This window comes from Giraffa tippelskirchi, chromosome 14 (genome assembly GCF_054371585.1).
Source record: "Giraffa tippelskirchi isolate mGirTip1 chromosome 14, T2T-mGirTip1v1.2.pri, whole genome shotgun sequence".
Lineage (NCBI taxonomy): Eukaryota > Metazoa > Chordata > Mammalia > Artiodactyla > Giraffidae > Giraffa > Giraffa tippelskirchi.
In genome coordinates this window covers 72,601,873-72,628,583 of record NC_137288.1, presented here as the reverse complement: position 1 = coordinate 72,628,583, position 26,711 = coordinate 72,601,873, and the positions used below count along the sequence as shown (strand labels likewise).

Sequence of the window (26,711 nt, the reverse complement as noted above, 5' to 3'; positions counted from 1 at the left end):
TGGTTTATTCAGAACCTATGTCAATTGACAAAAGCCGTGTGGATTTCCATCAGCCCCATTGTCATGCATTTGGTTGCCTCTTATATCCTTTTTGCCCACATGTAGCTAAAACATTGTTTGATGCACTAATATGGATATCATTATTTATAAGCAAAATACTGTATTAGAATAAAGGAATTTTTAAATTAAATATTAAATGTGGAGAATATATTGGTAAGAGGTGTGCAAATATGGGGATAAATTTTGTGGAGCTTTTATTGAGTAAGAAGAAAAGAATAAGACAGTAGATTCGGAAAAGCAAGAATACAACATTAGTAATATGAAGAAAGAACAACTTTGAAGCTGGCATTCAACCTTGGAGCAAAGAAATCCATGGAGATAACCGCTCAGCTTCCTTTCCCTGTCACCAGTTACAGGACCCGCAGCACAGGTTGATGACATGGTAGCTTTCTTAAAAGCCACACAGGCAAAAGAAGTCAACAGCCATCGGGGATGAAGCACTACCAGTTCTGGCTCGCCCCAGTTCAAGGGAAAACTGAAGAGCAATTTCAGGCGGAAATTTGTAAGAAAAATGTATGCAGTTAAAGAGAACTTGAGTTGCAATAAAATTGAACAGACAGAACCTATGACGCAGAGCGCGCCAGAGAGCCTGTTAGTTATCGCGCGTTCGCGCTTCTCTCGGCGGAACACTGAGAGTTGACGTGCATGAATACATTGCTTTTGTACAACGCTATCTCGTGTGTCGGCCTGCGACGCTGTGGACGGAGGAGACCTTGGACCAGAAGTGGCTGATCCCACCCCCGACTCGCCGGCCCTGGCTGGCTCTCTGGCCCCCACAGCAGCCCACCAACCAGCGGGCCCTCACTGCCTCCGGCTGTCATACTGAAGGGTTGGTCTTGCTGGTTTGAGAGTAGAAAAAAGAGTCAGAGGGCTTCTAATTTTGAGCTTAATTCCCCGGGTCTCAGGGGTTCCATCTACTGTGGTTCTGTGGTTCTCTCTCCTCTCTGGACAGCCTGCCGCTCTGACACGCCAAGCAGAGAGGCACCATACAAACCCAAGAACACCTCCACCAGGGCTCTTTCTGTTCTTATTCCCCCGGAAGGACTTCACTTGTAATGACTGAACTGCCTAGACTGGAAAGCACACTGCCTGTCCTCGCCTTCCTCTGAGTCAAACTTGGGGAGTTTCATCCAGTCTTTCAGTGGTTTCAGAAAGAAAACAGATTTAACTTTTTATTTTGCACTGGGGTATAGCAGATTAACAATGTTGTGACAGTCTCAGGTGAAAAGCAAAGGGACCCAGCCATACATATACGAGTATCCATTCTCCCCCAAACTCCCCTCCCATCCGGGCTGCCACGTAACACTGAGCTGAGCTCCCTGCGCGCTGCAATAGGTCCTTATCGGTATCCATTTTAAACACAGCAGTGTGTACACGTCCATCCCACACAGACGCCGGCCGGGAGACAGCAACAGACAGAGGTAGAGAGGTGGGTGCCTTGGTTTAGACGGGCCGCCATCTTGTGTTTCTGAACTCGGGGGATGGCAGTTGTGGGAAGAAAATAAGGCAGTTGACACACAGGCGCCTCATCAGGTCCCTCTCAACCATGCCGCCTCAGACTCAATTTCCACCCGGCCGCCTCAACGTGCAGTCAGCAGACGTCTTCCTTATTCTGATGGTCATTCTTATATTTTAGAATTACTGTGAGTTTTCATCTTTTTTTATATGTCTTTATATGTACTTAGGGTGGAAAGCTGGGAAAAGAATTATTACTGGAACAAGATGTACTATTCTTAAATAACTGAGAAGAATTGTTGACTTTATAGGATATGTATTACTGCATTTTTGGATGAAGAGCTTGAAAGTATTTATGTCACTAAAAAAAAGGTCAGTCGGTAACACATCATACATATTTTTTGACAAAAATGCTTTATTCACTAGGAAACATTTTGATCAATGAAAGGTCAGTAAAGATGGTGTTTACTGACTTACAGACAGATTTAACAATCACACCCTTCTCTTTATTGTAAATAGATTCATTTCCCCTTGTGATTAAAATTCTGAAAAACCCCAATGCAAATGAGAAAATATGCATATCAAGGAAAAGAATAAGAATAAAAGCAACACCAGACAATGCCAGACCCATAATACAGGTCATGGTCAGTGTAGAGCTATACTGTCAGGTTAATATGGAATCAGCCCTGGAAACCTTACCCTCAAAAAGGAACCACAGGAGAGACTATTTTTGATTATCTGAGATAAATTTGACATGTGAGACATATATTCTAGGTAAAGGACTTGGAAGAACAGCCTCATGTTACCAATGAGAAACTTTTTTATGCTGTGAGCAAGTTTCAGCCGTGAGACGCCTGTAAAAGAATGTGACCCTTGTCTCTTCCAGCACAGAGAGAACTAGGCGAAGGGCCAGCATAAGAGCAGGTGAAGTTAACCCACCTCCTCCTGTAAAAACTGCTACAGCCACACTTCACCAACACCAGGGCAGCTGGGAGGAGGGCAGTCACAGGGCAGGGAAACGGGCCCACAGTCGAGACCGGAAAGTCACCTCTACGGGAGAGCATGTCGGTGGTCATTCCAGAGCGGGTAGTTGAGGCGGAGATCAAGAACTCAGATCGACACCTCCGAGAACAGAGGTCCTGGGCCCTGGAGTCTTGAACGCTCTGGTGTCTGGCTTTCAGCTGATGGGAAAGGGTTTCCACGAGTATCATGCCCGGGCCCCGGAGGGCTCTTAGGAGGCCGCTGGGAGGACAGATCGGTCCGCACGGCAGAGGATGGAGAGAGGGCATGGGGGGGCCACAGTGAGGGCAGCACTTCCCTGCCTCCCCCAGCATGCTGAGTGTTTAGGAGCAACCACGTGCATGCCCAGTGCGGTTCAATCGCTCAGTCGTGTCCGACTGTTTGCAACCCTGTGGACTGGAGCCACCAGGCTCCTCTGTCCATGGGATTTTCCAGGCTAGAATACTGGAGTGGGTTGCCATTTCCTTCTCCAGGAGATCTTCCCAACCCAGGGATCCAAGCCAGGTCTCCTGCCTTGGCAGGCGGGTTCTTTACCGTCTGAGTCACCAGGGAAGCCCTTAGGAGCAACTACAGAGGAGAATTGTCTCAGGACAGGTGTGAAGAAGAGACAGAGGAAGTGCCTCATGGCGATGGCTCTGGAAGGAAAACTGAGACTACGTCTCTTTTTAATTCACTGGCTACTCTCCTGAGTCCATGTCAGATTCACAAGACAAATACCATCCTGTCCTCTGCAAAATGCACGCTGCTGGGGGAGTCTTACTCCCTTGAGCCGTCACCAAGCCCACCCCCACAGGACACCCTCCAGGCAGCAGAAGACAGAGGCGGAAGAGGAGGACCACCCGCCCGGGGCACCGGGATTGCAGCTGCGGCAGGAACACGGCTGAGCTTTCAAAACAGACCCCACAGAAACCTTTTCCCTTGCCACCCGTGTAAAAGTGTTTTCTGAGTCTGCCAGTTCCTAGAAGCGGACTAATAACTTGAACTTTCAGGATTCCTGTATAAGGAGGTCAGTAACTTAGAATCTACATCGTCCTCAATTATGTTGACCTTCAGATCACAGAGGGTAAATTTATACGCTTGAAAGATTAAGGTGATGAAAGTTTGGGGAGGGAGCAAGGACTTAATACTAAAGGACTTAGATGAGAACCTGCTACAGGGTGAGAGAAAGGTCAGGAGAAGTGAGGACCAATGGCCGGAGGTAGGGAGCATGGAGTGGTGATGAAATTCAGTCAGCTTTGGATGTTAGCGAAAACGCAAATGCCCGTGTGATACCAGGGGTAAATTGTATCATCGCTTTCTCCCAGCTCCAAGTACCAGACCATGTTCCCCTTTCAAGGAGAGCAGACCCTGCCATAGAAGAGAATGGTTTGAGTTTTGTTGTGTCTGATGAAAAAGAGAAAAGGGCGATTAGCATTAAATGTCTCCCAGGATGGTGAGGACTTCTCTGTGCCGACAACCCCACTGGCTGCGACTGCCTGGGTGCCATTTTCATCCACCTCCACAAAGGTTTTATGGACAACTTTTGACAGGTACAAACTGGGACTTGGAGAGATGCCGGTAAGGTCAGCCTTTGTTTCATCAAAGATATCCGTGATGCCCATGTCTTGTAGAATAGGGTTGAGATCGTAGCTGTCTTCCAGGGTGAACCGAGGGAAGGAGACGGCTACTCTTTTTTCTGACATATTTTCTGAACTGCTCCAGGCCACGAGTTTTTCGTAGGTGATATTCCTTTCAAGCTACAAGAGAAAGAAAATCATGCTCAAGGTCAGATGATGAGCTTGCAAAGGGTGCCCTACACACTTCAAAGGGGGGCCTGGGTCTATTTCCACCACTGGTAACAGTCTTCAAGGTCTTTGCTTCAGAATCCTCTGATTTCATTTAATTTAAAAGTCCTCCAAGAAACTTTCTTTCCTCTTTAAAAGGTACCAGAAAATTTGGATTCCTCTGTTCTTTGGTGTCTGACAGGTTAGTGTTCAACGCCCAGCAAAGCTCATTTGATTACGTTGGGTGAACTTGACCAATCCTTAATATTCTGAAGTCCAACCTCCTCTTTTATAAAACAGAGGTAATACCACTGCAGTTTTGTGAGGATTAAGCAAACTAACATATGTAAAGTGCTTCCCATGGTGCTGCTGCGCTCAGCTGCTCAGTCATGGCAGGCTCTCTGTGGCCCTGTGGACTGCAGCCCACCAGGCTCCTCTGTTCGTGGACTTTTCCAGGCAAGAACGCCGGAGTGGAGTGTCATTTCCTTCTCCAGGGGATGGAAGCCATGCCTCCTGTGTCTCCTGCATTGGTTCTTTACCACTAGCGCCACCTGGGAAGCCCTCACATAGCGCGGGCATGTGATAAACTTGGAGTAATAGTTATGATTCTCATTGTCACACCTGTTCTCCCATATCCCTGTATTTCTGTCTCACTTTCTCTCTTCCCCATCCCCACCCCACCAAGCTGAACCTTTATTATTTTCTTTATTAATTCCTACTTCACAAGCAATCTGCTTCAACATCAGCATCTCCACTTCTGTCAAAGCACATGGACCGAGAAAGAGGCTTAAGCTGACGGATCTCTAACTGAGCCACAGCGAAATAGTGTGAGAAGAGGCCAGACGCCAGGATATTCAGGGAAAAGGAAAAGTTATTTCATCAGTTGCAATTCTCAAGTTCCTCGGCTTCCAGATCCCTTGGTCTGGAAAAATAACTGCAGAGAACCATGAGATGAGCAAAGAAAGTCCTATCTAATATTTTTGACATTTGTTCTTTAGTTCTTAACAAATGAGAAATAAATATTTCATGAGTTCAGATTCGTGTGTATTCGCTGATTCTCTGATAGCCCAGATACCATCCTTCCTCAAGATGGTATGATGAAATATGCTGTGTGGGTGTGTGTGTGTGGCTGTGTGTTAGTCGCTCAGTCGTGTCCGATTCCTTGCGACCCCATGGACTGTAGCCCACCATGCTCTTCTGACCATGGGATTCTCCAGGCTATCATGTACTGGAGTGGGTTGCCATTCTCTTCTCCAGGGGATCTTCCCGACCTAGAACTCGAACCTCCTGTACTAGAACTCTCCTGTATTGCAGGCGGACTCTCTACCGTCTGAGCCACAGGGTGAGCCCTGAAATATGTTGCCGTCATTGTTGCTCAGTCGCTCAGTTGTGTCCAACTCTTTGCGACCCCATGGACTGCAGCTGCAGAGACGTGCGAGTGAAGACTTACCTTTTCCAGGGCCTTCAGGTTGTCCTCAGAGCCGGACGGCAGCAGCACTACCATGTCGAGCTTCCCCTTCGTGTACGGAAGCTCCAAGATCTGCGCCTTCAGCTCATCTATGAAGCCAATTCTGAACAGCCCATTCTGGTTCATCATCTTCACGTTCTTCTTTTCAGTCTGCGGCGGACAAGGTAGAAAGTCACAGCATGGCCACAAGAAGCTCACAAACCCACACAGTCCCCAACTTCCCTGAAAACATGGTCCGTCCAGATGAGAAGGGGCTTCCCCCGAAAGTTCAGAGCCACAGGGGTCCAGTCTAATGAAGCCTTCTGCCCACTGACTGGGGGCCCTTACTTTGCCAACATCCCATCTTTCCATGGTTTGGGGAGGTTCTTCAGCTCCTAAGACCACTTGTTGGTAGGATGTCTGCCCAGGCGTCTACCCACAGCCTCACCAGCTGAAACCAGCCCTGCCCGCTCCCTCGTCCTCACCTGCTCCACCCCGGGCTCTGGGCCTCCCGTGATGCTCTATCCGTACTGGCCTGGATGGCCCCGCAGAAGCATCAGTGGGAAACCTGGTTAAATGCTAAGCTTCTGGGTACTAAACAACAACTCCTGCCGCCTGGGCTTCTGCCAGAGGAAAGGGAGCCATAAGCCTCATGATAGCCTCATCGTGTGCAGCAGGTCGCCAGCTGACAGGAGCGCACGCTGCGCTGGGAGAACAGCACCGCTGTCCCATTCTGCAGCTCGCTGGCCTAGAGCACATCTCTCTCAAGCACCATTTATTATCTTGGAAACAGTACTTGAGCAGAAAGTTAGAAAATGCAGAAAAATAAGAAAATGCAAACGCCATCTCTCTCTCCTGGCATTACCTATGCTGATAGATAAATGTATGTTCCCTACTGGTCTCTGTCTATGCATGTATAATACTCATACATAGTTTAAGTCATATATAACATACACAATACAATATATATCATATTGATAATCTATATTTGCTCTTTTGAAATAAGGAACACAGGTTTTTGAGGCAAATACTCACACATGTGAATCTTAACGCATGAATTTGGCTGAGTAACCTTTGCATTTTTTCCCCCTGGACTCCTAAGTAGGACTAATAATAACACCTATTTCCATAATGTTATTTTGGGGAAGAAATGAAATCATGAAGGAAAAATGCTCAGTGCAGCACCTAGCACAAAGTGCTTCATGGTCTTTAGGCGCGGATTTTTATTAACAACCAAATGCTCTTGTGAACATAAATCGTAACCCAGAGACCTAAGTTTAAGTGTGAGTATACATACTGCCCATCATTCAGTGGAAATTGTGAGTGAATATCTAAAAAGCTGTGCTCTGGTACCTCACTTAGAGAAAAAAGGGCATCAACCGTGTTTTCACAGTCAAAATATTTCTCCCATTTGGCCTTGAAGTAGACAGCGTTCACCAGCACCAGCACGGTCTTGCTGTTGATACTGTCCTTGCTGAAGAGTTCCTTGATTTTACCTTAAAAAAAGTTTCCAGAGAATATCCTAAATATGAATTGTAGCAAAAGTGTTCAAGTAGACAGATTTTTTTTAAATGCACTTTAGTATCCCCAAGACTAAAGTATGTCTCATCCGGGAAGTAATCCAAGAAAATTGGTGGTGGTCTAGTGGTTAAGTCGTGTCCAACTCTTGTGACCCCATGGACTGTAGCCCACCAGGATCCTCTGTCCCTGAGATTTCCCAGGCAAACATACTGGAGTAGAAAGCCAGTTCCTTCTCCAGGGATCTTCCTGACCCAGGGTTCGAACCCAGGTCCCTTGCATTGCAGGTGGATTCTTTAACCAACTGAGCCACCAGGGAAGCCTAATCCAAGAAAACTAAACCCCCAAAAAAGGCAGATAGGGCAGTTTCATATTGAAAATATTCTTCCATTTTTGTTGAACTCAAATTTTCACTACTCATCACCATCATTCCTTCACTCAGAAAATACCTGTAAATCTAGCTAAAAGTTGGCAAGAATTAGGATCTTCTTATTTCTATTTCCCTCTTAATAACCAGATTCTCTTCACCATCTTTCTACTGACCCTTAAAGAAACATGGAACCAGTTGACATCCTGCTGGTATTGTACATGGCTGAAAAGCATCTCAACTTTATGATGGAGCAAAGGACCAGAAATTAAGTACCCACAGGGTCTAAGCATTTTAACCATTTGACACCTGCACAACGACCTTCGGACCCAATCCAAGCAGGTGAGCATCTGGTCCCAACAGTCCAATGACCTGCAAAGCCGGGCTGACTTTTTTCTTTTAAATGGAAAAGAACACCACCTCCAATGTGTTGGGTCTTTCTTACCTTGGGATTGAGATTCAACCCAGAAGTTAATCTCTTGCCTGGATTTTTCAGTGTCTTTCCGAAAATCAACACTTTCAACCGTCGTATGGTAAAATTGAATCACACCATCTAAGTATTCCTGATAAAGTGGGATAAATGGAAATAGTGACATAAAATCATACAATTATGCTAATAGTTTAGGAGTGAAGCAGTCGTGAGAAGCCTAATGAGAAAGAAGTATCCAGTCATTTATACCAGGCACATGGGGTCTCCATCTACCCCCAGTCTTAATTACACAGAGACATTTCATTGCCTGTAGTGTTAATGGAGGGTATAGAACGCTTATTTATGGAGTAGTCCACAGTTAAAAGGACACTAACTTTCCCACCAGATTTGGACATTCCATTTGTGGAGACTCCTAGCTCAGCTGGCAAAGAATCCGCCTGCAGTGCAGGAGACCCCAGTTCGATTCCTGAGTTGGGAAGATCCCCTGGAGGAGGACATGGCAGCCCACTCCAGAATTCTTGCCTGGAGAATCCCCGGGGCCAGAGGAGGCTGGCAGGCTACAGTCCGTGGGGTCACGAAGAGTCGGACACGATTGAGGGGCTAAGTGCAGCACTGCTGCTGCTAAGTCGCTTCAGTCGTGTCCGACTCTGTGCGACCCCACAGATGCCAGCCCACCAGGCTCCGCCGTCCCTGGGATTCTCCAGGCAAGAGTACCGGAGTGGGCTGCCATTTCCTCCTCCAGTGCATGAAAGCGAAAAGTGAAAGTGAAGTCGCTCAGTCGTGTCCGACTCTTCACGACCCCATGGACTGCGGCCTACCAGGCTCCTCCGTCCACGGGATTTTCCAGGCAAGAGTACCGGAGTGGGGTGCCATTGCCTTCTCCAAGTACAGCACAGCACAGGACAAATAGCAAGTAACTTTAGAGTCTTTGCTGTAAAATGCTTTAAGTTTTTTAGAATTAGAACCATGCTTAATTGTACCGTACAGAGTTTCTATTCACAGTAATGAAAGCATTTTAGAAATAGGGTAATCACTACACAGCAATGAATACAACTAATGCCACTGAATTGCATGCTTAGAAATGGTTAAAATGGCAATTTTTATGCTATAGATATTTTACCACAATTTTAAAGAATTTTGTAATGTAATATACCTAAATCATTCTGTGAACATTTTTAATAAGTGAGTTGTATATTATATGAATTTATATTTCAATAAAGCTAGTTTAAAAAAAAACATAAAATCTCATTTCCATTATAAGAGAACATACTAATTTTGGTCCAAGTATGCGGCCCCGCCCCTTAAACCTGCCCCTGACGCTCGCGTCCGCTGCGCGTTGGCCACGCCCACCACGCTCACTGCGGCTCACTCGCTCCCTCTAGTGCCGAGGGAGGAAGCTGAAGCCCGGGTTCAGCAGCGTCTTTCTCTCGTTCCAAAGCCTTTAGCCACAGAGACAGGACTTGCGCCTTTTGGCTCCAGTCAGTCTCCTTCGGCGACACTGCACCGCATCTTGAATGAGTAAAATTTCATAGGCAGGTGGCCTGATCGTGGCATAAAAGGCGGTTGTAGAGAAGCGCCTTGAGCGGGGAGGCAGGGACCTACTGGGAGAGGGGCTACCAGTGCCGCTACCGGGCACCGTGAATGGGAAGGACTCAAGGGCACAGGAGAGAGCGTGGTCACCAAACCCGCACGAGCTCCAGGCCTGCAGAGGCTGCCAGTCACGTGGCCCTCCCCGCTCCCACTCCCATCCGTCAGGGAGCCTCCCAAAGCGCGCAACTGGAAAACCGGGAGGGGGGCGACAGAAGGTGTGGGAGAGAAGGAAATAGGCCCTGGACATGCCGCCGGCACATCCTCCCGTCAGGGGTTTGCGCTCTAGACAGCAGGGGAGTAACCCAGTTCCTTGATGGTTTTGAAATAGTAAGTCAAAGGGTGGTTTTAATCAGCAGTCACACCTAACTCACCGGGCAGATTGGGAATTCTCGCTCCCCATAAAGCCGGTTGGCAATACTCAGGGTGTAATCGACTTTGATCCTGGCTAATTTGGAGAGAAGCTGCCCAAAATAGCAGCTGAGCAGTCCACTCTCATCCTTTGAAGACTCGGCCTAACAAAAGAAGAAATAAAACGTGATCTTAAATAAAGCTGTCATTTCACTTTGTTACCAGGTGGGGGAGCAAGCGGAGAAGAAGCGAGGGACGGGGGGGTGGGCGTGGTCCCTGTCCTGGCTCCCACGTGGGATCAAGATCAGGCAGGAAATGTATTAATAGGGACTCCACAATGCACACTGCATTTTAGATGAGTGTGCCCTGTTTTTCTCTGTTTTCAAAAAGAGCCAAGAAAGAATCTTAAACTTCCTAACGTAGGAGGATATATAAACTGGAGAATACCTTCACTGTTCCTGGTATAAGACAACCCATAAAAGCCTTCAGTGTCAGTACAGATTTCAGCATGAAACAGAACAGCAAAAGTGAAACAGAACCGCCATAGGACCCAGCAGTCCCACCACTGGGCAGACACACTGAGGAAACCAGAACTGAAAGACACACGTGTACCCCAATGTTCATCGCAGCACTGTTTATAATAGCCAGGACATGGGAGCAGCCTAGATGTCCATCAGCAAACGAATGGATAAGGAAGCTGTGGTACATATACACAATGGAATATTACTTAGCCATTAAAAAGAATACATTCGAATCAGTTCTAATGAGGTGGATGAAACTGGAGCCTATTATACAGAGTGAAGTAAGCCAGAAAGAAAAACACCAATACAGTATACTAACACATATATATGGTATTTAGTCAATCGGTAAAGATAACCCTGTATGCGAGATATCAAAAGAGACACAGATAAATAAAACAGTATTATGGACTGTATGGGAGAGGGCGAAGGCGGGATGATATGGGAGAATGGCACTGAAGCATGTAAATTATCATATGTGAAACGAATCGCCAGTCCGGGTTCAATGCATGATACAGGGTGCTCGGGGCTGGTGCACCGGGATGACCCAGAGGGATGGGATGGGGAGGGAGGTGGAAGGGGGTTCTGGAAGGGGAAAACATATACAGCCATACATTCATGTCAACGTATGGCAAAACAAATACAGTATTGTAAAGTTAAAAAAATAGAAAATAAACTAATTAAAAAAAAAAAAGAACAGCAAAAGTGGAGAGAGAGAGTCATGAGTAGCTACTTCCCCAACCCCATCCTCCTCAGCCTTGCTCCATCCTGGGGAACTGTGGTCTGTAAACTTAGGTGAGTCCTGGGACTATGAACTGAGCTTCTTTATCGTAACCAGAAGATTCTAGATCCTATCCTTTACAGCCAGGGACACATAAGACGCATAATCAGAACGGAATTGGGTCCTTTGGGATTATTACTGTGGCTGTGGCTGTGGCTGTGGCTACGGAGGTCTCCCAGGATCTCACGGACGAGAAACGACTGTGGTCTCAAACAGGACAGCCCGGAGGGGTGTACGTACTTTGTACGGAGGGGCAGAGTTCATGATGGCTCACCTGCAGCATCACAGACCCCTTCACTTCCTTCTGCCCTTCCAGGTTGCTGTCAGCAGGCACTTCTTGCTCTGCTTTTTTCAGACAGGGATCCGGCTCCTTCCCTTTATTCTGGGAAAATTCGTTGAAGTGCAGTACCTGCGCGAGAGTGGAGATGGGGTCTTTCAGACAGTACAAACAGCAGGAAGTCTGAACAGCTTCAGAAACATTTTTATAACGTGGCAATGATAAGGATTACAGAGTTAAAATAATCACCAGCAGTTTAAATAGCGGTTTATCACCGTGTGTAAAGCAGACAGACAGCCGCGAGAGTCCGATGCGGGAGCTCACACCGGGGGTCGGTGGCAGCCAGCCGAGAGGGGTGGGATGGGGAGGGAGGCGACAATGTGTACCTATGGCTGATTCATGTGGAGGTTTGGCAGAAACCAACACAATACTGTAAAGCAATTATCCTCTGATTAAAAATAAGTTTAAAAAAATAAGGAAAGGTAGGTGTTTCTTTTGACTCAGGCTGTGAAGTGTAAGGATTGGAAGTAAACAGAATGCTATGCCCCTGGGACTGCATTTAAGAAAGAATGTAGCCAAGCTAAAAGAATATCAAGGCATCCACAAATTACACTTGGCTATGAGCTGGCCTGAATCAACTAGGAGTGTAAAACACACATCAGATTTTGCAGGCTTGGTATGAAAAAAAAAGAATATAAAATATTTTATTTAAATGTTTTAACTGATTGCATGTTGATATGATAATATTTTCAAGGTATTGGGTTAAATTATATATATTATTAAAATTAGTCTTATCTATTTTTATACTTTCTTAGCATGGCTACTAAAGACTTTTTAATTACATATGTGGCTTAGATTATATTTGTGTTAGACTGCGCCAACCTAGAGCTTCAAATCAGTTGAGCAGAAGATAAGTTATCCAGAGCTTTGCAGAAAAATGAGAGCCAAGGGGGCCACCTGGCATCGTCAGGGCAGGTCTGCTGTGACACCCAAGAGCCTGGAGAAGGAGCATCTGAAACCTGGCCTGGAGGATGCAGATTGCACTCTAGCTGAGTGTGGCTAATGGAATAGGTTGTGTGTGTGTGTGTGCGCGCGCGGGCACGCTAAGTTGAGTCTGACTCTTTGTGGCCCCATGGACTGTAGCCTGCCAGGCCTCTCTGTCCACGGGATTTTACAGGCAAGAACACTGGAGTGGGTTGCTATTCCCTTCTCCAGGGGATCTTCTGGAGAAGAATGAACCTGCATCTCCTGCATTCCCTGCATTGGCAGATGGATTCTTTACCACTGCGCCACCTGGAATGGAGTAATACACCAAATCAAAGGACATGAATAAAGTAGAATGACCCTAAACACCTGCTGCCTCAATCCAATAATTCACTCCTCCATCTTAGGGACACAGCTGTGTTCATACTTAACCTCTGCACTCTGGACTAGATTCAGGGAATTGTAAGACCGGCCTCAGGAGCCTGTGGTTTACTGGGGGAGTCGCTCTTGTCAGTTTCACTCCTTCCTTCTACACATTTGCTTTGGGTTGCTGCTCTAGGACAGAGTCCTGCCCTCTGGGAGGTTACATCCTAGTGGGAGAGGGATAGAATAGTGATTAATTACTCTAGGCGGTATGTCAGGAGATGGAAAATGCCATGTGGGAGAAAGCAGCTAGGACAAGAGGGAATCTTACAGTGTTGGGGGCTAGGATGCAGCCTTAAGGGGCTTCCCTGGTGGCTCAGACGGTAAAGAATCTGCCTGCAGTGTGGGAGACCTGGGTTCAATCGCTGCATCAGGAAGATCCTCTGAAGAAGGGAACCGCCACCCACTCCAGTGTTCTCTTGCCTGGAGAGTTCCATGGACAGAGGAGACTGGAGCGCTATAGTCCATGGGGTCGCAAAGAGTTGGACAGGACTGAGCGACTAACACACACACAACACACACACGCGGCCTTAGATTGATTGGTATCAATAATTATAGAGAGAAAAACACCAGACATGGAGACAGACAAGGGCGTCCCTTGTCTGAGGCTCAGTCGGTAAAGATTTGCCTACAGTGCAGGATACATAAGAGATTCGGGTTCGATCCCTGGGTTGGGGAGATCCCCTGGAGAAGGGAATGGCAACCCACTCCGGTATTCTTGCCTGGGAAATCCCTGGCGGGCTCCAGTCAATGAGGTTGCAAAGAGCCGGACACGAGTGAAGCGAATGAGCACGCACGCAGACAGACAGAGACAGGAGACGGTGAGAACCGCTGTCAGGTTGGTGAGATGGAGGAGGCGTCCTCAGGGAGCCGGAGGCGCCCCTGAGCCTGGAAGGAAGGTCGGATTGAAGAGAAAGCAGGGCGTGCCCCGTAAATGAATCTCGGGGCAGATGCAGTTCCCAGCAAGCCCAGGGCGCAGGGAACAGTCAGGCTTGCCCAGGGATCAGGGCCTGACTCTGCGCCCCCGACGGCAGCGCACCTGGTCGATCTGGTGCGCGCTGCGGCTCCTGGCCCCCAGGCGGACCATGCCGAGTGCGGCAGAGAGGCTCAGCGGGCAGAAGAAGATGTTCCTCCGACAATCATCTTTGCTAATCTTTTGGAACAGATCAAAGCAAAACTTGGTATTTGCTGCGATGAGAGAGTCCATTGTGAATCTGATGACACTCTGAAACAAACAAGAAAACAAAACGAGAGGGAAACAGGATCGTCAGGGCACAGTAGGTAAACAGGTCTCCTTTTAAACACCCTAGATACAACCATACACCATTAGTCACCGTGTCATTAAAAACTGGAAAACTAAGGTCATTATGCTCACGGTATATACATAGAGATGTGGATATTGATATTGATTCAGATAGAGATCTATATTCATTAAGTGGTATGATCAGTTTGCTGGGCCTGCCGTAACAAATTGTTACAAACTGGGTGACTCAAACAACAAAAAATGGATTTTCCCACGGGTCTGGAGGCCAGAAGTCCAAAACCAAGGTGCTGGCAGAATTGCTTCTTTCTGGAGACTCTCAGGGAAGACCCGCCCCACGCCTCTCTCCGCCCCCCTTGGCCGCAGTCCTTGCCTTGCAGAGACGTCACTCTAACCGCAGCCCCCATCGCGCTCTCCCACGTGTCTTCCGTGTGTGTGGCATACAGACACTCGCCATTGGTTTAAGGCTTACCCCAATCCAGCACGAACTCATCTTAACTTGTCAACATCTGCAAAGACCTTACTTCATATAAGGTCCCATTCAGAGGTGCTGGGGATTAGAGTTTAAACATATCTTTAGGGAAGCACCGTTCTACCTACTTTGTTGTAGAACTGCCTTTAATTAGGTAAATAAAGTCAAAGGCTGCCGTTTCCCCACGGTCAAGCTGACAACCAAGGTCACGCCACCTCCTTCTCCTAAGCGTTTCCCCAGTTCTCTCCCTCTGTGTTCTACAATGTTGGAAATGTCCAGCTGGTCATCCAGGGCCATGTCCACTGGAACATTCTCACCTCCTTCTGACTCATCCCACATGCAGCCTAGAGGACCTGGGGCTCTGGAGTCAGTCATCAGCATTGTTCAAGAGATAACAAGCCTTGAAAGATCTTGGAGGTTTAGAATTCATTAGTGGTTCTAAACCTTGCCCACCAAAAATCTATTCCAGAGGTATCAAGAGAATCTTACGAAGCCTTCACCTTGGACCCATTCCTCTCAAATGAGATGTCCTTTCTTCTGTCTTTTTGCCTATGGCTATTGTGGTGTTCCAAGATGGAAACCTAAGCCCTCTTATTTGTGTTTTTATCACTAGACTTGAGGCCCATAGTAAGTGTTAAGAAATAGCTACTGCACTGAACAGAATGGAGTACATTTGGCTTTAGCATCTTCCCAGTTTAGATCTTTTTTAAAAATTTTTTTGCATTTGTGTTTCATTGACCACACTATGCAGCATTTGGGAGATCCCCGACCAGAGACTGAACCTGAGGCCCCGCACTGGAAGTGCTGACTCCCAACCAGTGGGCCAGCAGGCAAGTCCCACGTATGGACCTTCTTACTCTATAAACCCTAATTCAAAAAAATAACATTAGGCAACTTTTAAAAATTGTGCCAGATGTGTGTTTTATATATATTAGCTTTAATCCTACTCTGCAAGTTAGATAGTATCACTTCCTGTTTAGAGACGATGAAACTGAAGAATTAAATCCCACTTGTGAACTTCTCTGGTGGGCCAGAGGTTAAGAATTCTGTTGCCGATGCAGGGGACGCAGGTTCGATCCCTGGTCCGATCCCCTGTGCCTCAAGAAACTGGGCCTGGGAGACACAATGACTGCGCGTCTGTCCTCGAGCCTCTGCCCCACACAGGAAGAGTCGCCTCCTCTCACCACAGCCGGAGACAGCCCACATGCAGCAACAAAGACCCAGCACAGCCAAAAGTCAATCAATCAACTTTAAAAACATTCCACGGATTTATCCAAATTAAGTGCTCTTTCTACTGTATTTACTGTTTCTACTAAGTTGCCCCTCAATGTCGGATCCGCTGATCACACACGTGTCTGCTGTGTAATTTCTCCTCTTGCTTTAGCTTTTGGTCCATTTTTAATGTCACATTTTTTTCTGCCAAATTTGTCCATAACTGTATTTCTCATTTTGTGCTATTAATACTGGGTTCCAGTAAGGTGCTTTCCAAGAAACATATGTTCCTGGTGAGTCTGGAAATTCAATAATGCCTCACACCTCAGAAAGCTAAACTTGGTGAGTTGAAAAATATCTTCACCTCCAAAACATTCTGCCTATAAGCGCAGCTCATGTAGTGACAAGTAGACTGAAGAAGTAGAGAAATCAAATAAATTTTAAAATATCTGACTTGAGGGGATTTCATAGGCTTTCATTAAATCATAAAATTTTGGATAAAAAATAGCCTTATGTTTTTTAAAGCCTTGGCTATACAACCAATGTTGATATTTGATCAAAATCTTTGGAATGGGAACTTCCCTGGAGGTCCAGTGGTTAAGACTCTGCACTCACAACACAGAGGGTGTGGTTTCCATCCCTGATCAGGGAACTAAGATCCCAAATGCCACGTGGCCTGGCCAAAGAAAAAAACACTTTGGTATCAAGGGAGGAGAAGTCCATGGACATTCTGGCTATTTATTCCCTGCTATTAAAAGATTTGAGACAGACAATATTGAAGAGAAACATGGATTTGGATTAAGAGACTGAATGATCCCAACCCAGCCCTTGGCTCCCAGCTGTTAGCACAGCGTCACCTTGGTTCCTGGTGTGGATGTGGCCCAGAGTGAAAGGGTGTTGCTTTCTGGCATGACAATGCACAGACCTCAACAGTTAGTGTCTTACCTGCTTTAAAAAGAGCAGGGTTGTTCATGCCAGCCACTCCCTTCCTCCCCAGATTAAAAAAAACGAGGCCGGCAGAGGGCAAGGAACTTGTGCCCAACGACACACCAGCTGAGAACAGATGAGGCTGAGCCTGCCCCGCGCCTGCGCCTGCTCTCTGCTGAATGTGCTGCTGTGGGTACTCATGTCTCACTCTGGAATTATCTTTACTCTGTGAGCTGCAGAGCAGCTCCCCCCCAGCCACCCCCCCCAAACTCTCTCTGCCCATTTGTGCATAAAAAACAAGGAATCTGGATTTCCCTGGTGGCCAGGTGGCTAAGAATCTGCCTTGCAATGCTGTGAACCAAGATCCCCCAGGCCATGGTGCAGCTACAGGGCCCACAGGCCACAACTAGGGAATCCACGCGCTCCAGTGAAAGGTCTCACATGACGCCATTAAGACACAATGCAGCCAAATACAAAAATAAGTATTAAAAAAGAAAAAAGCATGGAATCTGCACTCAGTTTTATGAACTTTGCTTGAGTTCCCTAAAGTGGCTCCAACTACTATCTTGTTCTTTCTTTCCCTGAGCATTAACCGAGTTAGCTTGATAGGAAGAAAAGCTGTGACAAACCTAGACAGCATATTAAAAAGCAGAGACATTACTCTGCCAACAAATGTCCGTCTAGTTGAAGCTCTGGTTTTTGCAGTAGTCATGTGCAGATGTGAGAGTTGGACCATAAAGAAGGCTGAGTGCCAAAGAGTTGATGCTTTCCAACTGTGCTGAAAAAGACTCTTTAGAGTCCCTTGGACTGCTAGGAGATCAAAAGAGTCAATCCTAAAGGAAAGCAATCCTGAATATTCACTGGAAGAACTGATGCTGAAGCTGAAGCTCCAGTACTTTGGCCACCTGATGCAAAAAGCAGACTCATTGGAAAAGACCCTGATGCTGGGAAAGATTGAAGGCAGGAGGAGAAGGGGACGACAGAGGATGAGATGGTTGGATGTCAACGACTCCATGGACATGAGTTTGAGCACGCTCCGGGAGATAGAGAAGGACAGGGAGGCCTGGCGTGCTGCAGTCCATGGGGTCACAGAGAGTTGGACACGACTGAGTGACTGAACAGCAACAACCCCGTAAGCCGGTTCTAAGCGTTCACAGCAGACAACATGCCTCAAACCACCTCCCCTTCCAAGGCAGAGATGAAAAGGGTAGTAAGAGAAGAGTGGCCTGAGAGGGGCAGTGAATACTGATGACTCTGTGTAAGCATCTGTAATAGGGAAACGCCTTCTGGCTTTATGTGAAAGTGAGGTGAAAGTCGCTCAGTCTATTCGACTCTTGGAGACCCCATGGAATTCTCCAGGACAGAAGACTGGAGTGGGTACCCTTTCCCTTCTCCAGGGGATCTTCCCAACCCAGGGAGCAACCCCAGGTCTCCCACATGCAAGCAGATTCTTTACCAGCTGAGCCACAAGGGAGCCCAAAAGTGGCTCAGTCCTGTGCGACTCTTTGCGATCCCAAAGACTGTAGCCTACCAGGCTCCTCCGTCCATGAAATTTTCCAGTCAAGAATACTGGAGTGGGTTTCCATTTCCTCCTCCAGCGGATCTTCCCAGCCCAGGGATCAAACCTGGGTCTTCCACATTGAGGTGGACACTTTTACTCTTGGAGCCACCTGGCTTTATACAAAGCTCTAAAATATGGAAAACATGAACACTGAATAACTTCATTAAATGACATATGGCAATCATCTTCTGAGGGGTTTTTTAATTTTAAAATTAGAAACTGGCTAAATCTGACAATAATCTAATTTTTCGATAAACATTTATGAAGTTCTCCCACTGGCTTAGTCACTGAGAAGAAAAAGATAAAGTGAACAAGACAGTTTCAAGACAGTGTGAACTGAGAAATCCCCGCTCTATTAGCAGAACAGGCTTCCCCGGCGGCTCAGTGGTAAAGAATCCACTGCCAGTGCAGGAGACTCAGATTCAACCCCTGGGCTGGGAAGATCTGCTGGAGAAGGAAATGGCAACCCACTCCAGTATTCTTCCCTGGGAAGTCTTATGGACAGAAGAGCCTGACGGGCTACAGCCCTTGAGGTCACAAAGAGTCAGAGATGACTGAGCAACTAACACTTTCTGTACATACATATACATATTACATATTTTATTTTAATTCTCTTGATTTTTTAAATTGAAGTGTAGTTGTTTGCAATGTTGTATTGATTCGGGGTGTATACCACAGTGATTCAGCTATATAAATGAATTATTTTTCAGATTCTTTTTTCTTAGAGGTTACTACAAACCTACTACTGCTACAAACCTACTATGCAGGTCAAGAAGCAACAGTTAGAACTGGACATGAACAACAGACTGGTTCCATATTGGGAAAGGAGTACATCAAGGCTGTATATTGTCACCCTTCTTATTTAACTTATACACAGAGTACATCATGAGAAACACTGGGCTGGATGAAGCGCAAGCTGGAATCAAGATTGCCGGGAGAAATATCAATAACCTCAGATATGCAGATGACAATACCCTTATGGCAGAAAGTGAAGAAGAACTAAAGAGCCTCTTGATGAAAGTGAAAGAGGAGTGAAAAAGTAGGTCTAAAATTCAATATTCAGAAAACTAAGATCATGGCATCTGGTCCCATCACTTCATGGCAAATAGATGGGGAAACAATGGAAACAGTGACAGACTTTATTTTTTTGGCTCCAAAATCACTGCAGATGGTGACTGCAGCCATGAAATTAAAAGACGCTTGCTCCTTGGAAGAAAAGTTATGACCAATCTAGACAGCATATTAAAAAGTAGAGACATTACTTTGTCAACAAAGGTCCATCTAGTCAAAGCTATGACTTTTCCAGTAGTCATGTAGGGATGTGAGAGCTGGATTATAAAGAAAGCTGAGCGCCAAAGAATTGATGCTTTTGAACTATGGTGTTGAAGAAGACTCTTGAGAGTCTCTTGGACTGCAAAGAGTTCGAACAAGTCCATCCTAAAGGAAATCAGTCCTGAATATTCATTGGAAGGACTGATGCTAAAGCTAAAACTCCAATACTTTGGCCACCTGATGCAAAGAACTGACTCATTGGGAAAGATGGAAGGCTAGAGAAAGAGATGACAGGGGATGAGATGGTTGAATGGCCTCACCAACTCAATGGATATGAGTTTGAGCAACCTTGGGAAGTTGGTGATGGACAGGGAAGCCTGGTGTGCTGCAGTCCATGGGATCACAAAGAGTCAGACACGACTGTGTGACTGAACTGAACTACAAAATATTGATTATATTTCCCCGTTGGGTCCTTGTTGGTTGTCTATTTTATATGTAGTAGTGTATATACATATATAACTTTTTTAAGTTATATATAATTTTAAAATATACTGTAAATATACTATTAAACATGGTAATTAATTTTTAGGCATTGCAAGTTTGTGTTTAACACAAGGGCTAAGATTATATTCATACTTCAAGAGTAACTTATCACAATGAAATCTGGCTCCAGATACAAATAGGACGTGTTCCCCAAACATTAACAGGAAGTACTTTATATCTAATCTAGAAAAGATCCACCACACAAGAAGCTTCTGTTTGGCTAAGTCTAAATCTAAAGGCTGATTGCTGATGTAAGCTGACACTTAATAAACTACAACTTGAAAAACTGGTACATAATTTACCTCAGTCATCATTATCTTCAGACTTGAAACAACTTTTTAAGAGAGAAAGGTCCCTCAAAAATCTATTCAGCTCAAGAAATTAGTACTACCCTCACCCATGATGACTTTGTAATAATAGCTTCTACTTCAGTTGAGCCTGCAATGTGATCACATTTCATAAACATTGTCTCTAGTTCTCAAAACATCTCATAAGTTTAGAAAGCATCTTCTTTGTACATCCAGCCATTAAGTGATGCAGCTGGTGTTCAAACTAGTCAATTCAGCCCAAGTTCAAAGCCTCCCTCTTTACTCCTGCATCACACTGCCGTGGGCGCAGATAACACTCCTGCTCCAGAGCAAAACTGAATGCTCTATAATGACCTATATGGGGAGAGAATCTAAAAAAAGAGTAGATATATGTATATGTGGAGCTTCCCTGTGGCTCTAGTGGTAAAGGACCCACCTGCCAATGCAGGAGATGCAGGAGACCTGGGTTCAGTCCCTGGGTCAGGAAGATCCTCTGGAGGAGGGCATGGCACCCGACTCCAGTGTTCTTACCTGGAGAATCTCATGGACAGGGGAGCCTGGTGGGGCTGCAGTCCATGGGGTCGCAAAGAGTGGAACATGATTTAGTGACTAAACACCACCACCATGGGTGGCAGGAGGTGTTATTGGGACTTAAACATGAAATTGTGTAAGTCAGTCTGGATTTGAGATAAAAGGATTTGCAGTCTTGCAATTCCAATCTACATTTATGATGCATTTACACAGATTTCAAGGCAATGTGGGAAAGATTTTCCAGCAAATATTCAATCTAGAGGAGAGCTCCTGGGTGGCTCACAGGAGTCTTGGAAGGATAGAAAAACTAGCGCCTGAGTTGCCCAAGGGCAGAGAGGCCAGTTCAGAGCTGCCCTGACGGGCGTCATGCTGGGTGGTCCTTCCCCACAGCCCAGGCCTCGCTCAGAGACACCCGTAAAGCATGTGCCTGCTGGGGGCCTCCTCCTGCCACGGGCTGTGTGCTGGGTCACTTGGTGTGGCCGTTTTTTAAAAATAATTTTTTACTGGAATTTGGTTGATTTACAGTGTTGTGTTTGTTTCAGGCGTACAGCAAAGGGAAGCAGGCATACATATACATACACTTGCTTGCTAAGTTGCTTCAGTCGTGTCCGGCTCTTTGTGACCCCATGGACTGTAGCCCACCAGGCTCCTCGGTCCCTGGGATTCTCCAGACAAGAATACTGGAGTGGGTTGCCATGGCCTCCTCCAGGGGATCTTCCTGACCCGGGGATCCAATCCATGTCTTCTGCATTGGCAGCCAGACTCTTTACTGCTGAGCCACCAGGGAAGCCAGCCATTGCTGGTGCTACCGAGCAAGTTTAATTCAAGGAAAAAAAGATATCACTTTGATATCAATAACAAATTATCATATTTTTCCCTATAATACTTCCCAGGTAAGTGACCTGTTATTTAACCTCTAATGAAGTAGAAGAACTTTGATTCTCAAATTCAAATTTGTTGTACAAATGGCAGAATATCAGTAATGAGGTACTTCCATCTGTACAATAAATTTGGGGGGGGGGTGTTTGTTTTTATTTTTGTTTAATTTTTATTGAAATATAGTTGATTTGAAATGTTCTGTTAGTTTCAGAAGTTCAGCAAAGTGATTCAGTTACAAATATACATATATCTGTTTATTCAGGGGCTTCCCTGGTGGCTCAGATGGTAAAGAATCTGCCTGCAATGCAGTAGGACCCTTAGATTCTTTTTTTATTACAGGTTATTACAAGATATTGAGTATGGTTCCCAGGGCCAAACAAGTTCCATAACTTTGAATTTTTCTCTCACAATACTGACAAATCAATCGCCTTTATTTTTCCACGTGCTTTCTAATCTTTCAATCATATGTATATATGAAACATATTTGTTTGTTCACATGAAGCACACACACTTGTATATTTGTTTCCCTTATCACTCTATCTGTTTTTTATATTTCTATCTTTGCTTCCAGGGCTTCCCAGGTGGTTCAGTGGTAAAGAATCCACCTGCAGTGCAATTCTCTACCACTGAGTAAAGATCCCTGGGTCAGGGAGGTCCCCTGGAGAAGGAAATGGCAGCCCACTCCAGTATTCTTGCCTGGAGAATCCCATGGACAGAGGAGCCTGGCAGCTTCCAGGCCATGGGATCACAAAGAGTCTGACACAAGTTAGCAACTGACCACACGGTCAGCACGGTCAGCAACTGACCACACGCTGGGCACACATTTTGCTTCCAAAGCGTGATTCTCTTGAGGGCAGGTTCCATGTTCCTTATTCATCTGTGTATCCCATCATAAAGAATGATGGCATCTATGAGCACGTGATAAATTTTTATAGATTTATTTGCTATCATTTGCTTCTTTTTCACTGCAAACAATTCTAATGCTTGAAATATTAGATGACAATTATTTCTTATTAACTGTATACATTCTGCAGGCAGCTGTAATCAATAGATACTATATAATAGAATCAACTTTTGATTAATTTCCCACTATATCAGAAATTATTCACTTATTAAAATATGGTTTCCTTTAAAGTGAAAATTTTAAAGCTTAGACTAAACAGATTTTCTAACAACCCAAAACATTCTGAGTGAAATTATTCTTACCTATATAGAACAGAAAGAAAAAATTTATATCCCCAAATTACTTCATGACTTATAATTTTCATAATTTCCACAAAGCTATTAAGAACGCAAGAGTGAAATTCTAAGTTCACGTATGCGATACCATTCTACTGGAATAAATATAAAGCCTGGTTATAATTAAGTAAATGATAAGCAATACTTACACAAGAAATACTTGTGAAAGATACAGGTATTGCCACGTTTACAAAAAATTCAAACCATCATAAAACAGAGTGCTCTGTTTTAAAAGAGATTTGATTTAATAAAAATAAAACTGCAGAGCCTTTGATTTCAATCAAGTCTGCTTTTGGTTTCAATCATTTAATATCAAATTCCAGCGCAATGTTCATCGCTAAAAATAGCAGGCAATGCTAGCATTTACCTTCTTGCCTTCAGAGTTGCTCCTAACAGCTGGCCAGGTAAGTTTCAACCCACACCCTGTCAGGAATGGAAATATATGAACTCTGCCCCTCCCATACTGGCATTTTTCCAAGTGCCATTTTGGCATCAGGGGTACAGTTGTCATTGATTAATAACAAAACAGAGAACAGAAACAGAAGAAAAAGGCGTGTGTCCCATAGTTTTAAACAAATTCTCATGCTCTGTGCCTGCAACTAAGTTACATATCTAACTTACTATGTTTATATTTTCTTTGATCCTTCTAACTGGGTCTCTTTGTAGAGACCTCATAGTAATAGCTGACCTATACCTTTCAACCCAAACCCTTATACTAGATAAAGATCCAAAGAACCATTTTACTTTATAGCCATGTCTTGGATATTCTCTTATGCTTGAATTTCTATAGTTTATTCAAAACTTTTTTTTTTACTATTACAAATGACTTTCAAAATATGCTTTAAGCTATTTTCAAAGCTTGGGGGGTTTTCCCTTGCAGCATCCTTGGGGTGGGGATTGGGGATTGCTATTTAATTTATCTACTAGAAAAGTTGAATAACAACAGGAAGATGGAAATCATCAAGACCTACTGACAGAGACAGGGTGGGGCAGAGCAGGGTAACGGGAGGTACATTCTAGAAATGAACTAATTGGCTAAGAAACAGAGGACTGATCAATTTTGGACCAATATCTCCAGAAAACCTGTACAGATTCCTTCCTGCACTCCGTGACTTGCTCGTCTAGTTTATTTTTATTTCCTCAAATGACTATAGACCCCAATCGCTCCCACTTTCTTCCTTTTCTTTCTGTCTTTCCTCTTACCCTTCTTTTCTTTTTTTCTTCCTTATTGGGCTCCTGATAAAGCTTTCATCAGACAAACGTATTCCACAACTTAAAAAAACAATATTTTTAAAACTGAAATAAATAATTTCTGATGTCATTCTAGTCCTAGCATTCCACAACCCTGATTTGTTTATGACCATAAACAGGGCAGTTCCTGAATAGGGTACAAAGGCTGTAACTATTAATGAAAGAGAGGAACAGTAAAAGCTTTGCAATCAACACAAGTTAGGGACAAAATAAGGACTCCTCTACGGCTTGGTTCCTTTTTTGACAGCTTTGTCTTCTCTTTCTGACTTCTTGTCAGACAACAGTATTATGTGAGCTCCAATCCAACAAATACAATTATTGTGTTAGATACAGGGAAATTTAAAAGAAAACTTTTTAAAGTGAGAGTATTGCCTTTAAGGAGAATATAAGCTGTTGTATAGTTTGTAAACTTACGTGGAGAATATAAGCTACTTAAGCTGGTGTATAAATTAAACAAGTGAAAACCACTGTAGAAGGTAAGATATCAACCAATGGGAATCAGTAGCTCAACATCAAAAGGGTCTCTCAACTCTGTGGTAAACATAGAAAACAAAAGTGTTGGTGATTTCCTGTTTTGGTTTAACCCTTTGTAATAAGGACTGCTGACAGTTTACTTAAACGGTGAGACAGAGGGAGATAAAAATTTCAGTAAGTCCATAAAGTGAATGAGATGAATTTACCTAGATAATTTTCAGCACTTTAAGAATACTTTATAATATGAGGTGATGCATATGTTAATTAGCTCCATAGTAGTGATTATTTCACAGTGTATGCAGATATCAAAATATTTGCATATCTTAAATACCCACAATTTTTGTTTGTCAGTTATACCTCGGTAAAGCTGGGGAGAACAAGAACACGTTTCACACCCAAATATAACTGGGTGTGTGACTCGCAGGTCAGATCTCCCCACCCCCTTGGCCGTCCTTCACTCTTGTTGTGAGCTGCCTTCGCTTCTTCATTAGAAAATGCTTATGTTTTCTTTCCTCTCTAAATGTTTCCGTAAACTTCTAAAACCATCATTTTTCAGTTGAGTTTGGTCATTGGTTGAGAGCTATGATTTACAAGGGGTTGGAAAATTTTAACCTGTGAATCAACTACTATTTCATGCCATTGATTAGTAACTACTTCCCGAGATTGCTGTCCAGCATTGCCATGCAAAAACCTGTACTATTGACATTTACAACAGGATGATTTATTTGTCCAGCTCCCTGAATCTCTGCCCAGCTCCAGTTTGGGTGCCTGGGCAGATCCAATGCTTGTTCGAATATCTTTCATCTAGGATTGCATCTGTTCATTCTTTCAAATCATTCAAGAAAGATCTGGTTACAGATGACTGTGTCTTGCAGCCCAAAACTGTTGGGGTAGTATAATTGTTCTAAAGGCTTCTCAAGTAGCTCAGATGGTAAAGAATCTGCTTGCAATGTGGGAGATTTGGGTTCGATCCCTGAGTCGGGAAGATCCCCTAGACATCTGCAATGATGAAACCCTGCACTGAGTGTAGCTGGATATGAAGGCGCTGGGATAAATCACTAAAGAGGCACGAGGCTCGCTGAGCGTCTCCACCATGCGTCAAGAGCCTTCTGGAACTTTCCATATGTAATTTCATGTGAGGGACTGAAGAAGGTCAGTCTCTAATACCAGTGACTTATGGCGTCAGAGAATTAGGCTAGACTTTGAAGGAATGTTGAAGGTCAGTGCTATGTTCAAGGCAAGTTAAAGAAGCTTTTCTATGGCAACAAGCTGTAAAAACAAGGTTTCATCAAGTGTAGAGTAAGATAACTTCACCTACATATGTAAGCATGCATCATGAGTTATGTATGAGCCAATCGGTTAACCCTTTAGTACCTAGTCTTTTTCTGCCTGGAATATTACATGGTATGGGGGTATGGGGCTTTGCAGGTGGCGTTAGTGGTAAAGAACCTGCCTGCCAATGCAGGAGACAAAAGAGAGGTGTTTTATGTCTCTGGGTTGGGAAGATCCCCTGGAGAAGGAAATGGCAACCCACTCCAGTATTCTTGCCTGGGAAATCCCTTGAACAGAGGAGCCGGGAAGGCTACAGTCCGTGGAGTAGCAAAGAGTCAGACACAAATGAGTGACTAGCACTTGCTCATCCTTACTTTAAATGATGACGTATTATGACTTTTAAAGTCTATGAAAATCTTACATCCTTAGATACATAACCTTTCCTTACATAGAACAAATGTAATAAAAATATGCATCTTAGTTTGAACTTAACCTCAGAAAAAATGCTAAGCTTCTTGAGTATTGCAA

General features: G+C 44.7%; 1 protein-coding gene across 3 annotated transcripts in view; it reads right to left on the bottom strand.

The window, feature by feature from the left end:
* SERPINB12 (serpin family B member 12) overlaps positions 1 to 14,188 on the bottom strand; it is a 30,471-nt gene extending 16,283 nt beyond the window's left edge. The window contains exons 1-7 of one of the 3 annotated variants that reach the window (XM_081561567.1): positions 14,021 to 14,188; positions 11,572 to 11,706; positions 10,022 to 10,162; positions 8,076 to 8,193; positions 7,099 to 7,241; positions 5,749 to 5,916; positions 687 to 4,271 (exon numbers count right to left, since the gene is read on the bottom strand). In XM_081561567.1, coding sequence (XP_081417693.1) covers positions 3,867 to 4,271; positions 5,749 to 5,916; positions 7,099 to 7,241; positions 8,076 to 8,193; positions 10,022 to 10,162; positions 11,572 to 11,706; positions 14,021 to 14,188 — 1,278 coding nt within the window. In that variant the 3' untranslated portion in view covers positions 687 to 3,866. Of the gene's footprint in view, positions 1 to 686; positions 4,272 to 5,748; positions 5,917 to 7,098; positions 7,242 to 8,075; positions 8,194 to 10,021; positions 10,163 to 10,184; positions 10,190 to 11,571; positions 11,707 to 14,020 lie in introns of those variants that run through there. The other 2 variants (XM_081561568.1, XM_081561570.1) reach the window with 2 other exon arrangements.
* Positions 14,189 to 26,711: the final 12,523 nt, after the last annotated feature.